At 32.7% G+C, this 14,888-nt stretch overlaps 1 protein-coding gene across 1 annotated transcript in view; it reads left to right on the forward strand.

Annotated features, from left to right (window-relative positions):
• The first annotated feature begins 483 nt into the window (after nucleotides 1–483).
• LOC126883414 (uncharacterized) overlaps nucleotides 484–14,888 on the forward strand; it is a 102,704-nt gene continuing 88,299 nt past the window's right edge. Inside the window, exon 1 of the mRNA XM_050648960.1 lies at nucleotides 484–566. Coding sequence (XP_050504917.1) covers nucleotides 484–566 — 83 coding nt within the window. The remainder of the gene's footprint in view (nucleotides 567–14,888) is intronic.

The raw sequence follows: 14,888 nt of genomic DNA on the forward strand, positions 1-14,888 counted from the left end.
AAAATATATATTGTATCATAAAACAATTATTTAGATTCAAAGAACTGGTAAAAAAATAAATTTTTAATTTTTTTTTGTTTTTCCTAAAAATTTAAATTTAATATGGAACCTGAATATAGGGTCCAATACAAAAAAGATTTCTTACAGTTTTATTATACATCAAAACACAACTTTTTCGCACTAGCCCCATAAAAAATAATGACTTCGAATTTTTCATCCACCCTATTATTGAGCCCGCTGCTGTTTAACTTCATCATGGATGAAATTATTTATAAAGTCAAAAACCTGAGTATAGGGTACAGAATGGACGAAGAAATTATCTCTATAGGATGCTATGCAGACTATGCCATACTTATGGTAGAGACTGAAGATGACCTTCGGAGACTTTTATATCAATTTAATGTAACAGCAAGAAATTCAACATGATAATATCACCAAATAAAACAAAAAGTATGGTAATCTCTATGGTAAAGATCCAATAAGATGCAAGCTGGAAGTGGACTGCAAAATAATTCAGCAAGAAAGAAGTATCAGCTACCTGGGAGTGCTAATGCACAGTTATGGAGGTACAGAAGTGGAAGTTGTCTAACAAATAAACAAAGCCAACATAATAGCACGATGTCTTAAACACACTATCTGGCGCAACACACATCTAAGGACAAAAACAAAGGCCAAGATCTATAGGACAGTAGTTAGGCCAATTATGCTAGTTTTCTTCTTATAGGGCTTTTCATTCAGTCATTTGTTTCGAGCTTCTGTCATGTGTCACATAATATTGATATATCTACGTCATACGTTATTGGTATATATTAATATACAAACCCTTTACAAACCAAAGACGTATGACGTAGATATATTAATATTATGTGACAATCGATGAAAAGCCCTATAGGTTTACAATAACTAAAAAAGTAGTCAGCTACCTGGATATTTGAGTGTCTCGAACATGGTCTCATTTCTAGCTGATTTCCCTGGAGTATTTCTTTGGTACGCGGGATCCAGGACTATAAAGCACCTTATTCCACGGAAATATGTAAACACATTGCGTTACCCTCGCGCCTTATCAAAATTATAGACTTGAGGTTCGCCGGAGAATTTTAACTGCTCTAATTAAGATTTAAGGGGAAACTTTCACCTGATGAATGGGGACGTTTTGCACAAGAAGCGTGTGCTAAGACACCGCGAGGTAACTTCCGTTAATTAATAACGGGTTTTATTATATCTGCTTCAACTATTAAACTGCAGTTTTCGCGGCATAAACCACTATATTTGACAAAATAAACACTGTTTTATATTACCTTTATTAACTCATTATATTTATTAAGTTACTATGAGAGTACCTTTAAGCGGCTTCTCTTAATTTGTATACAGATTGGATATTTATACTAACCATATTAAAAAATATCTACATTTTGTCTTATTTTTGAGTTAGTACTTTATTTTTGGAGTGCCCTTGAGTGCGAGCTGCTCGAGATTCCTGTAGATTGTGTAGACTAAAAGCGTTTAATCGAATGGACATATTGGTAGACAATGAGTGGTAATAGAAAGAGTTCATGGATGTTGGATGGGATGGATTGGAATAAGAAATGATGAAGAATATAATGTGATTGATATTGCAGTAATATGGGATTTGACTGTGACTAATATAATCTTTACAACTTGTTTCCATTGATTATGCAGGGAAATATTAAAGGAAAAAGAAGCATAGGGAAACGCAGAATATCGTGGCTACGTAACCTAAGAGAATGGTAGAAATGTACATCAAATGAACTTTCGAAATGAAACGGTATGGGTAGTCCTGAAGCTCTTTTTTTTTTGCATGCGAATACTCTTACATAAGAGCATTGAGTTTAAGATTTACGTATACTTTATAGATTTCGAAAAAGCCTTTGATAGAAAACCACATACATTGCTATTTCAATTATTGAATTTAGTTAGTCTGGACACGTACGACATTAGATTGCTCAAAAATCTTTACTTTAATCAGTCCGCTTGTATTGTGGATCAAGAAGTTTCAGCTAAAGTTTCTATTAAGCGTGGTGTCAGACAGGGATGTGTTATGTCACCGACATTGTTCAATGCCTACACCAAACCAATTTTTTACGAAGCGTTAAATAATCGTCGAGAACGTGTTAAAATCGGTGGTGAAATCATTAATAACATCAGATACGCAGATGACACCTCCATAATGGCAGAGAGTTTAGAAGATCTTCAAACACTGCTGAAAGCTGTAAACAACGACTGCACTGCAAAGAGCTTAACAATCAACCAAGCGGTCTAACTGTGTATAATTTTACATGCATCTGATCTGCGACGGAACTGACGTCACATACTGTTTACAATTTCTGACGTGAAGTTGGCGTTGACAGGTCACAGTAAATTACTGTGTTGACAGGTGTTTTTGTGGTTAATAAATAATAAATATTTTATTTGGTGACATATTTTAATGTAAAATAAATTGTAAAACAGGTAACATTATGTATTAAGGAAATATTAAGTCAATAATTTAATGCATTCCTGTTGGTAAATCAAGAAATTATTCCGGAAACCAAGAGTTGGCCATTGTTATGTCAAGTTAGCGACTACTTTTTATCGGCTACTTTGGACGCCAGAATTTTGCTCATAGGTTCTATCCTGGGTGTTTTTATATCAATGCAATCAACGCAAAGAAAACAAAATGGATGGTGGTCGGAAAAATTAATATCGAAGACTCCGTAGTAAAATTAGATAACAAAATTCTGGAAAGGGTGGAACACTTTAGATATCTGGGTAGCTGGATTGACTTAGGGGCTGAAAGTGATGAGGAAATTTCGACTAGAATAAAGTGTGCACGAACACGATTTGTTAGTTAGCGTTCTGTATTGTGCAGTAGAAGTCTGCCATTGACCACACGTCTAAGAGTATTGTAGTGCTACGTCTGGTCCGTTTTGTACTAAGGATGTGAAACTTGGACAACGAAAATAAAAAATCTTAACAAATTAGAAGCGTTCAAGTTGTGGTGTTCCGTCGCATGCTCAGAATCCTGTGGACAGCACACATATTCAACGGCCGTGTGCTGGAAACCATGCACAAAGAGCGATTATTCATCGACATCATAAAAATGAGAAAGGTTCAATACCTCAAAAAGAAGAACTTTAGTAAAAAACTAAATTTTATAAATTTTAATTAAACCCATCAGCATCATTAATATACATACCTATTAACATATACAATATATTAATAACATATATAATATATTAACCAATATATCCCGACATAAGCCACTCTCTCAAGCTACTTCTTAAGATAATTCTTAATAGAATCAAGCAGAAATGTGAAGAGACAATGGGAAACAAACAATTCGGTTTCAGAAAAGGATTGGGAATAAGGGAAGCTTTGTTCTCAATGTTAAGATTACTTCAACGATCATGGGAAGTACAGAAACCAATTTACGTCTGCTTTATAGATTTTGAGAAGGCGTTTGATAGAGTTCAACATGATAGGTTGTTTGAAATATCTAGAAATGATTGGAATGGATGATAAAGATCTGAGACTTTTAAAACATCTATATTGGAATCAGGAAGCTTCTATTCTGGTAGATGGCAAAGAAACAGACAAAATTTGCATTCAAAGAGGTGTCAGACAGGGTTGTGTGTTATCCCCAACTTTGTTTAACGTATACTCAGAAATAATTTTTAATGAAGCCTTGGAAGGACAATGTGGAGTTCTAATCGGGGGAGCAACTATTAACAACATCAGATATGCAGACGACACCGCGATCATGGCTGAAAATATCGAAGATCTTCAATTCCTTATAGATCGAGTCACTAGAGAATGCTCCAATAACGGACTTAACATAAATGCAACAAAGACAAAGTTACTTGTGGTTAGTAAACAAGACGTCGGCCCTATGCAACTAATTGTCAATGATGAATCAATAACAAAAGTTAACCATTTTAAATACCTAGGATGTTGGATAAACGAGACACTAAATCCGGATGAAGAAATTAAAACTCGTATAGAAATTGCAAGAGGAGCATTTATGAAACTTAGATATATTCTAAGCAACTCTCAGCTGAACTTACAAGTAAGAATCAAGTTCCTAAAATGTTATGTGTATCCTGTATTACTATATGGATGTGAACCCTGGATCATGGAGGTTAACATGATGAACAAATTAGAAGCCTTTGAGATGTGGTCGTATCGTAGAATGCTCAGAATATCTTGGGTTCAACGCATTTCAAACAGAGAAGTCTTAAACAGAGTAGGTCCAGGCGAAGGTGACTTAAAGAAGATGATAAAAAAGATAAAACTTGAATATCTGGGGCATATAATGAGAGGTAGCAGATACAGGATGCTGCAGTTAATACTCAATGGAAAGATCGACGGAAAAAGAGGAATTGGTCGAAAGAAATATTCATGGCTCCGAAACCTTCGTCAATGGACTGGCTTATCAGCAGATCAACTGTTACATGCCGCACAAGATCGAGAACGATATCGGCAAATTGTTATGGAAGCTACCCACGCCTAAAAATTTGGGCACGGTACTTAAAGAAGAAGAATCCCGACATCTTAACACTGGGATGAAGTCAAGAATTTATAAAGCCAGTCTAAGGGTAAGCACAGAACAAGTAAGTCGAGGTGGAGGTGTAGGTGTCGGTCGCGGTCGATGTCGACATCTATGTGAAACAAACACATTGTAGTGAATTGAAGAGCAGGTAAGTCGCGATGGAGGTTTAGCGCGATGCCATCCAGGAGGTTTACATCGATGCTTTTGAAAATAAAATGAGTTTGTTTTACATGGATGTCTACTGCGCGGCCTACAACGATGATCTGAGATAATACTTTTTATATAATCCCTTTTTTGTATTCAGTTTATTTTTGAATTTCTAAAGTAATTAAATTCAGTAAATTTTTGAAACATGAAGGAGGATCTTATTATTTACAGCAAATTGATAGTGGTTCTAGCTCGACTGACAGCGCAGGTGACCTCCTTGCTATGTGCTGTCGACATCGACCGAGACTTAACTAGTAGCATCTACCGCGACCTACACCTCCACCGCGACTTACTTGTCCTGTGCTTACCCTAAGACCAATAATGACATCAGAAACAAGACCCGATACAGCCTCAACACAATGACTACTGGAAACGGCAGAGATGAGAGTACCTACTGAGAAGAATTACAAGAAATACACTGAAAGATCGAAAGAGGAGCGAAGATATTAGAAGACAATGTAACGTACAGTGTATAAACGAATGGACACTAAATAGAAAAAAAGAAATGGAACAACCACATAACCAGAATGAGGGAGGCACGTGTGGTCAAAATAGCACGAGATAAATCACCAATCGGTAGAAGAAGAAGTATCGGCCGACCGCGCAAAAGATTGAGTGACAGCCTTCCATAGAGGTATCAATCCGCCAATGAACAAGCAGAATTGCTAATAAAGAGGAATAAGAAGAAGAAGCATAATTAATGATTGAATTTTTATGAACTGTTTAAGAAATTATGTTAACCTGTAGTGTTTATCAATTGGCGCTTTGAAATTTATTTATTGGCTCTTTAAATTACTAGACTGTAACTAGTAATAGACAATTACAGTGACTTTTTAGTATACCGGTAACATTCAAACTTTTATGTCACTAAAAAACCTACTTAATGCATAAAATAAAAAGTTTTCTTGGAACTCCGAAATCCATCAATAATATCTTAGCTTCAGGTTAAAAGAATTAGAACTTTATAATGTTCCACTTTTAAATTGAAAACTTTTTAGAACAACCTGTCCTAGTCATTTATAATGCGCATTCTTTGTACCCTTTTTTAATGAATGTTGAGGTTTTGTTGAAAACTTAAAAATGCTTTCTAATGTTTCACAAGATTCGCTTTACTTTTAAAAGGGTCGATAAATTTTACCGAGTGGATATGCCATTTACTTAACACTCGAGTTTTTGCCCAGAATACATTTTTCATTTCTTCCATTACTTCTTTTTACAACTAGTCATCATATTTCCGCTTTTGCAATGAACAACAAACTTAAAAGATAGCATAGCCAAAATATATTAAATAATGATAATTTGTGCTGTTTTCTTAATAGTCAGCACTAATTGGTTGTGTTTATTTTTATCATTATTAAGATGAAGACCAATTACAATGTAGTTGTAGGTTTAATATTTATTTTGGGTTCAGCTAACAAAGTAAAACAACAGAAAATAAATAAAAAAAAGAATGTGTGTGTACTATGTACGCACGTAAGAAGATATTCTTCTATTATATAATAGGTAATTTAAACGAAGTAAATATACTTAAAAGGTTATTTGTATTTTATTTAAAAATCAAACTAACTTTCTTATCTACCACTTTCAAAAATTTTTTATTAAAACAACCAAAAATAAAAAAAAATATGAATCGCCCGAGAATTGAACTCGCAACCTTCTAATCTCAGTGCTAACGCATTTCTAACTACTCCATCGAGGCACTACAAATAAATATGTAAGTTTCGGATATAATTACACAACACGGCGACATATAGTGTAAAAATGTTATGCTTACATAATATTTTATTAATCCAAAAACACAAGAATTATAATAAATAATACATTTCCTAAAACCACTAATATATTCTTTTAATGACTTATTTGCACGGTTACAGATACATACATAGCTATCCTGAAAGATTAGCAATGAACTACATACTGTCAGAACTACTGTCAGTGTGCGCAGGCGCGCGGTAAATGTACAATTTTACCCTCAATCGATTCGCCGCTAAAGAAGAATATCTTCAAAAATCTCCCCGTTTTTTATTCGGTTATAGTGCCTGTAATTGCTTACAAGAACAGAAAAAGACAAACAATGTGCCAACTATTTAAGGTGTCAATTTTATTAATTAACAATAAGGACAATTATTATTGTCCCTCAATATCAATCATCCGCCTCTCCTCATCTTAGCATGGCCTCCTATTCCTAACCTTTCACAAAAAAAATTAAATAAATCATTTTGCTTTCTCCTTTTTGCTTTTCTCTTTTCTAAAAAATATCTCACTCAACTCGCCAGACGGTAAAAAATGTAGGGATCGCTTCTCGCTTCACTCATCGAGAGTAGCCTAGGATGATGCGAGGTTTGTCGAATTCGCTCAGCTTGCGAAGACGTCGGGGTTCAGAAGCTTTCGCAATATGGTCGGCATACGTTTAACTCACCTATTATACCTGGTTGGTTATTCTCCGTTCAGCACACCGCGAATCATTAAATGTATTTCCGTTCTGTCTTTTATACTGTCAGAAACAGTATACTTATACTGTCAGTATAAAAACACGCTTTGTTTAATACATAAGCGTACTCTAGACCCTAACTCTAGACGATAATATTATATTATAGTCACAACTTCACATGTTGTGGTTTAAAAGGACGACATACTCAGTAAAACACAGGTTAAAAACAAAGTAAATATATTTAGGATATTTATATACAGTTCAAAATAAATAAAATAAAATATAAGTTTATCTTCTGCAAAGGAAAAATAACATTATACCTACTTATTACTCTCATCAAAGCTCGTATATTGAAATGCGTACAAAAATTTTTTAACTAATGTTTTTTAATAAATTGATATTTGGTTCATCTTGCAGAGAGTGTATTACCTATAGACCATATTTGTGAACTATGGATACATATTTTCCTTATTTTTTTAGTGGCGTATTCGATATTTTTCATATTTTAGAAAAAATGACACTTTGTGCCACGTTATATTTTATATTTACATTCCATCGACAATGACAAACGGTGTTTCTCTGTTTGCCTTTACATTAGCATCCAGATGGTGCAATGTGCTAAAACTATCATGATTAACCAGATCCAGATTAAATATACTTTCCTGTTGAAAATTTCAAAGCTAGAGTTTGAGCGAGTATTTTTTTAGAACTCAGTGACGATTATATTAATTAAGTGGTTTATGTTTGATCTTTTAATATTTCAGGTAAGACGTAGGCCGTTAGGCTTTACTTATAGACAGACGATGAACGAGAAATGTTTGTGAATGGTGAGTGTTTAATAATTCTAAGTGATATTCCTAATACCTACTCGTAAATAATTAACGCCATATTTATTTTCCATAAATACGAAAGTAAAATATGTGCCTTTAAGAACTATTTATGCATGTTTTTAAATTTATGTCAATAACGTAAAGTCTGATTGGTCTTAAATGTTTTTAGTCAGGAACTTTGTCCAGTATCGTAATTTAAAATAAAGTGTCAACAATTTCAAATATATAAGAATTTAAAAAATATCGTGTACAGTCGGAAAAATGAAAGAATACCCATGAACGATCACATCAATTTCTTATTTTGTATTTGCTGTCTTTTTCTATAAATAACAAACTTTTGTGGTTGTAACAAAATAAGTGATTGATGTGATCGTTCATGGGTATTCTTTCATTTTTCCGACTGTATTTGTCTGTTTTACGGAGCAACAGTTTAGTTTAAGTTTTTTCTCTGCAAACCGTTCTGTATAAATTTCTTCTTCTTCTCGTTGTCATTATGCTCAATAAGAGCGTCGGACTTTACTGTTACTTATCCATCTTTTACCCATTTCTTCCACGCCTTCCGGTCTCCTGCCATTTCCTTTATCTGTTGCACTGGTTTCCCTCTCTTTGTCCCGATTTCCTCGATCTGCTCCATCCACCCCTTTCTAGGTCTGCCCCTTCTTCTTTTCCCCTGTATTTTGGGATCTGTCACCTTCTTTACTAGTCTGTTCTCGTTCATCCTAGTTATATGTCCAAACCAATTCAGTTTTATTTTGTCATTTTTTTTCTCTATTGGTTCCTGTCTTAGCACGTTTCTGATGTTTTCGTGCCTTTCCCTGTCCAGCTTCGTCTTCCCATCTATTTTACTCATTCGTTTCCTGGCTGTTTTCCCTTTTTCCCCTTATCGTATTATTTATTGCATAATATATTCTCGTTGCTTTCTTTGTCCTATTTGCAATTTGTGAGTCTAGCTTTTCGTCGTTCGATATTATCGTGCCCATGCCCAGGTATTGTTGTTATTATTTAAAATATGTTTATAAATATATATTTTGATTTATTAAAGATATCAAATATTAAAATTAGAAGAATCGCATATTTTAAGAATTTCAGACGAGTCAAATATGAAATAATTATTAATATCCAATATTAAGGTATTACATTTATATTTAAATAAATATAAAAGATACCTAATAGTCTCTTCCTTAATAATATAATAGTTTCTGAAAATGGAACTGGAACTAATAACCTTTGGATGCTATTAGCTTCTTCACATTCAAAAAGTTGGAAGAGTAGACTGAAGGACTGCTATTTTGTTTCTCTGATACTCAGTTGGATAAAAAAAACTCTTGTAAGGCTCCTACTGATCTAATTTTGTTGCTCTCTGGTCTTCTTTGTTTATTTTCTTTCTTCCAGAAAGACCTCATATGCGATCGTTGATCATGTATAAAACTAGGTAACACCTATTCAGGCCGTTATGGGTCGTTTGCTTTGAAGGTCCAATTCTTTTTAACACTCTTTTGCTGCTGTTTTGTCGAAGGACCAATGTATACATTGGCATTCGATGTATAATGTCCACTATAATATCATTTGACTATATTTTTTTCTGTAATATTCGTACTACAAACAATTGGTTTATTTATAACTTTCAGTAACGTATAACTCCTCGGGACTTCCGCAGATCTGGTGTATAATCTAATAGATTTTTATTGGAGATAAAGATCTCTTGTATCAAGACAAAATTGAACCTTCTCACAGCATTTCTAAGTCGTTTTCTGAACATTTTTTTTTGTGTATGTCTCCGAAAAAAATATACATTCAATTACCCATAACTCATTTAAATTTATATTAAAAGGTTTTTCAAGTAAGGAGTTTAATATTAGATTTTTATTAGCAGTACGTTATTTAAAGGTAAAATATTGCAAAACCTCTAAATTTTAAAGAACCGCTTGGATTGACATGAAATTTGGCATACGCATAGCTAACAAGTCAAAGAAAAAAAGTGATATTGTGCCGATGTGTGCTTTTGCCCTAGGGGTGAGTTTCACCCCCTTTTGGGGGTGAAAAATATATATTCGAAATAAGTCCGAAAATGGTTAAAATGCCTAATTCTAAGCAACTTTTGTTCTATTAAGTTTTTTCACCAAGATAATACTTTTCGAGTTATTTGTGAGTGAATATGTCAATTTTTCTACAAAATTACCACGTTTTCGGACGGTTTTTCGCAAATAATTCAAAAAGTAAGTATTTGGTCGAAAAAAAATTCTTATAAAAAATATAGCACGTCAGAAAGTGAAAAACATGGTGTATATATTAGGTCACTCTACCTAGTAGAAGCAGAGTTATAGCTAATGAAAAATAGGTTCATATTCGTCAAATTCCAAATAGAATATTTTAAAGTTACCATAACCAAAAAAACAAAGCACTTTTTTGGGGAAAAATCATTTTAACTTTTTTTAAAGTGTTTAAAAAATGCTTATTTTTGTTTTTTAAAAAAATTTTTTAGCATCAAAAGTAAACAAGTTACGCTCAAAATAAAGTTGATCCCTTTTTTTGGTAAGAATCACCCCCTAATTAGCATTTCAAATGAACTTAATTGTTACCACTTCACAAGTTTTTTACTCGCGTATGTATTGATCATATCGCCTAGTGAGAACAATAGTGGCGAAACACGAAAATCAACCTTTTTGAGTTAAGTCCATCAATCGACACCTAAATATGCCCTCTTTTATGTGCAATATCGGCTAACAATTATTTAATTTCCTTATTACTAGAGGGCGCCTGCAAGTCTTTATGGTATTGTGAATTTGTCAAATATTTTGATGCATTAACGACGAAAGCACACCAAACTTTATATCAACACTGGCGAATCTGTAATTACGCCGTGCCTGCATGTATTTGAAATATTAGATATTTTATTAAAGATAGTAGTACAATGTGCAATAGTGGCGAATGAACACTTTTGTCTGTGTGGTCGTTTTTGGTTGTGTTTTTTTTATAAAACTTCTTACAGAGAAACTCAGTTTCAATCGTTCTTAGGTACTTAGAAATAGCAAATCAAGAAAGCGTCTATCCACTTTGGATCAGTATTGTTTAATTCCACACTATCGAGAACCAATATTCATTTCTAAAAAGAAGTCTTACAAAATAAATCAATTCCTTCTACCCACAACCATTTCTTTAGTAGTTTGAAATGCGAAACATACGTGAGTGAAATGATGAATTTAATTTTACTATTCATAGTTCTTTTGCTTACTTTTTATCTTTTATCATGTTTGTCGTTTTCATAATTATTACTTAAGATCTTATTTTGTTATTTTTCTATTGTACTTTAGTTTCATTTTGCGAATAACTGGTGTGTACAGTAAAATACTTTATTTGATGCGTTTAATTTATTTTTAAAAGTAAATTTTTTAATTATTTAAAACAGAAACCAAACTGTTGTAGTATAGTAGTAGTAAAGTATAGTGGCGAAATATCAAATTAAACATCCTCGATAATGCAATAATGGCGTAACGCAGAAAAAAAATCAAAAATAAATACAATATCCATCTTTTCTTCAAATATAATTACTTCTACTAATTGGTTTACATATCTAGAAAGCATATTATTAGAAAAATTCTGTAAAATGATTACCTATTATTCAGTTATACTGTTTAGCAGTTTTATCAAAACTTCAAATACGATTATCTCTAAATGTTCATTTTGAAGTTTCGTCACTATTGTTCTCACCAGGCGATATGATCTGTGAGTTTCATCGGTTCAAAGTCCTTATTTTTGAAAGAGCTGTAGTTAAAAGGGCTTGAACGATTTACTTATCGCGAGTGTATGCAAAGTTAGAAACACAGAATCATAACCAATTTTTGTCTTACAGAAAAACAAAAAAATACAAAATATTTGTAAAACCGATTTGTTTATTGTATAAGATTTTTGGTATCTCTTTAACAATTTTAAAGTTATTTTGAAAAAAAAAACAATTTTTCAAAATTAAAATTTTTAAAAATTTTACTTAAAAACCAAACTTTTAAAAAATAAGCACTTTGAATCGATGAAATTTACAGATCATATAAACACAACATAAGTAAAGTAACTTGTGAAGCGGTAACGATTAATTTCATTTAAGTTGCTAATTGGGGGGTAATCTTCCTGATTTTTTTTGCCAAAACAAAAGGGACCAACTTTATTTTAAGCGTAGCTTGCTTATATTTGATACTAGAATTTTTTTTATAAAAACAGAAATAAAGCTATTTATAAACACTTTAAAAAAGTTTTAATGTGTTTTCCCCAAGAATGCTTTATTATTTGAATATTTCACATTGAATTATTCTATTTGGAATTTTTCGAATATAAACCTATTTTTCATTAGCTATAACTCTGTTTTTGCTAGGTATAGAGACCTAATATATACACCGTTTTTTTCACTTTTTTATAGGCTGTAGTTTTGCTAAGAATATTTTTTTCGATAAAATGCTTACGTTTTGAGTTATTTGCGAAAAACCGTCTAAAAACGTGGTTATTTTGTTGAAAAATGAACATATTCACTTGCAAATAAGTCGAAAAGTATTGATTTGGTGAAAAAACTCTATAAAACAAAAGTTGCTTAAAATTAGTCAGTTTATCCATTTCGGGACTTATCTTGGACATATATTTTTCACCCCCGAGATGGGGTGAAACTCACCCCACACAAGCACACATCGGCACCATATCACTTTTTTTCTTTGATATGTTAGCTATGCGTGTGCCAAATTTCATGTCAATCCAAGCGGTTTTTTAAAATTTACAGCAAAAACCGTGAAAGAATATACTATAGCTTCAATTTTGGTAACAACTTTTTTGTAAACACTGATAGTTTTGCAGTTATTTATGAAAAACTGCTTTAAAATATGCATTGTTTCCACGAATAATAATTAAAATCTTTGATCTTTAATAACTCAAAAACGATTGATTTACTTTAAAACTTTACATAACAAATTTTGCTTAGAATTTGTCCCTCTATCGATTTATGGGTCCTTTTTAATAAAAATAATTTTCATCCCCAAGAAGGGATGGCATCCACCCCCAGGATAAAAGCGCAGGTCGGCCAAAGCAAATGTAAAGTTTAATTTATAATCAATTGTATTTAAATCCCCTTTAGAATAATACACACACCGCGCACCGGCCAAATTAAAGGAACACCTTAAAAATGGGACATGTTTGATGTCTCGATTTTCCTAAACCAGTTGTCCGATTTGAGTGATTTTTTTAGTATGTTATAGCCCTATTATTTAAGAGCGAACAGTAGCGATCAACAGGTAGCCACAAACGCGTTCCAAGATTGCGGCTCTAATTTTGAATATTTTGTCGAGATATTTGGCACACATGTTCGTAATATAATAAAGAATGGCGGTACAGAGCCCAATTTCAGAAATATATTAGTATGTGGAAATTACTCTACAACTAAATAAAATATTGAAAAAAGGAGCCTGTACCGCCATTAAGAAAGACAAAAAAATACACTTTCTTTAAATAAATTTTTTTATCGCATGCCTAGATTTTGTGTAATCTTGGAACTACTAAAAATCGATTTTTTTATAACAAGAAATCGAACATCACTGATTTGGCAACATTTCGCGCCTATGTGTATAAAAATTATTGTTTTTGATAGTATAAACGTCACTGTCAGTGTCGAATTACCGACGCACTGTTGCCACACTTTTGAAAGTTCGCAGAACTTTCGCAATATTGGACCGCGTTTGTTGACACCTGTTGATCGCTACTGTATCACCTTAAGAATATCGGTGTACTAATAATGTTGCTAGACAGTTAAATGTCATTTTATACCGGGTGTAACAATCATACTGTGTTTTTTCCTTAAAGTTCGGAACACCCTGTGGGATATTCTAGTAAAAAATATTGAAATTAAAACTCAATTGTAGTCTTAGGCTTTCTTAATATTTTCTTTTTTGATTCATTTGCTTATGTATAATAAAAAAGTTAGGAACAACTAGCCGTGTTCTTCATCAATACAGGGTGTTTCTAAATAAGTGCAACAAACTTTAAGTGGTAATTATGTATGAAAAAATAATGACCGTTTGCTTCATAAACATATGTCCGCAAATGCTTCGTTTCCGAGATACGGGATGTTGAATTTTTTCTTACAAACTGACGATTAATTTAATGCTCTAAAACCGGTTGAGATATGCAAATGAAATTTGGTAGATTTTAAGAGGAAGATATTGCGCATATTTTGGCATACAATTAAGAATTGTATATTCACCGTTGGTATGCATACGGGATATATCTAAAATGTTCATACCAATGTCCAACGGTGAATATAAAATTCTTAATTTTATGTCAAAAAATGCACAATAACTACTTCTTAAAATCCACCAAATTTCATGTGCATACCTCAACCGGTTTTAGATCAATAAATAAATCGTCAGTTTGTAAAAAAAATTAAACATCCCGTATCTCAGAAACGAAGCATTTGCGGACATATGTGTATAAAGCAAACGGTCAATATTTTTTCATGCAGAATTACTCCTGCCCAATAAATGACCGTTTTGGAGTGTAATTTTAAGGGGTAACTCCGAATTGCATGAAAATTTGGATTTAGGTTCTACTTACCCTCCACTTCAAAGTTGAATTTATGCCGTTGGTTGCTTTTACTTGGGGGGTGACATTTACCCCTTCTCGGGGGATGAAAAACGGGTGTTTATAATAAGGCCGGAAATGGATAAATTGACTTATTTTAAGCCCCCTTTTGTTCTATAAAGTTTTTTACGTAAGTCAATACTTTTCGAGTTATTCGCGATTTAAAATGTTGATTTTTCGACAAATAAACTACGTTTTCAGACGGTTTTTCCCAAATAACTCAAAAAGTAAATATTTTATCGAAAAAAATATTTTTAGCAAA

This window comes from Diabrotica virgifera, chromosome 4, assembly GCF_917563875.1.
Source record: "Diabrotica virgifera virgifera chromosome 4, PGI_DIABVI_V3a".
NCBI lineage: Eukaryota > Metazoa > Arthropoda > Insecta > Coleoptera > Chrysomelidae > Diabrotica > Diabrotica virgifera.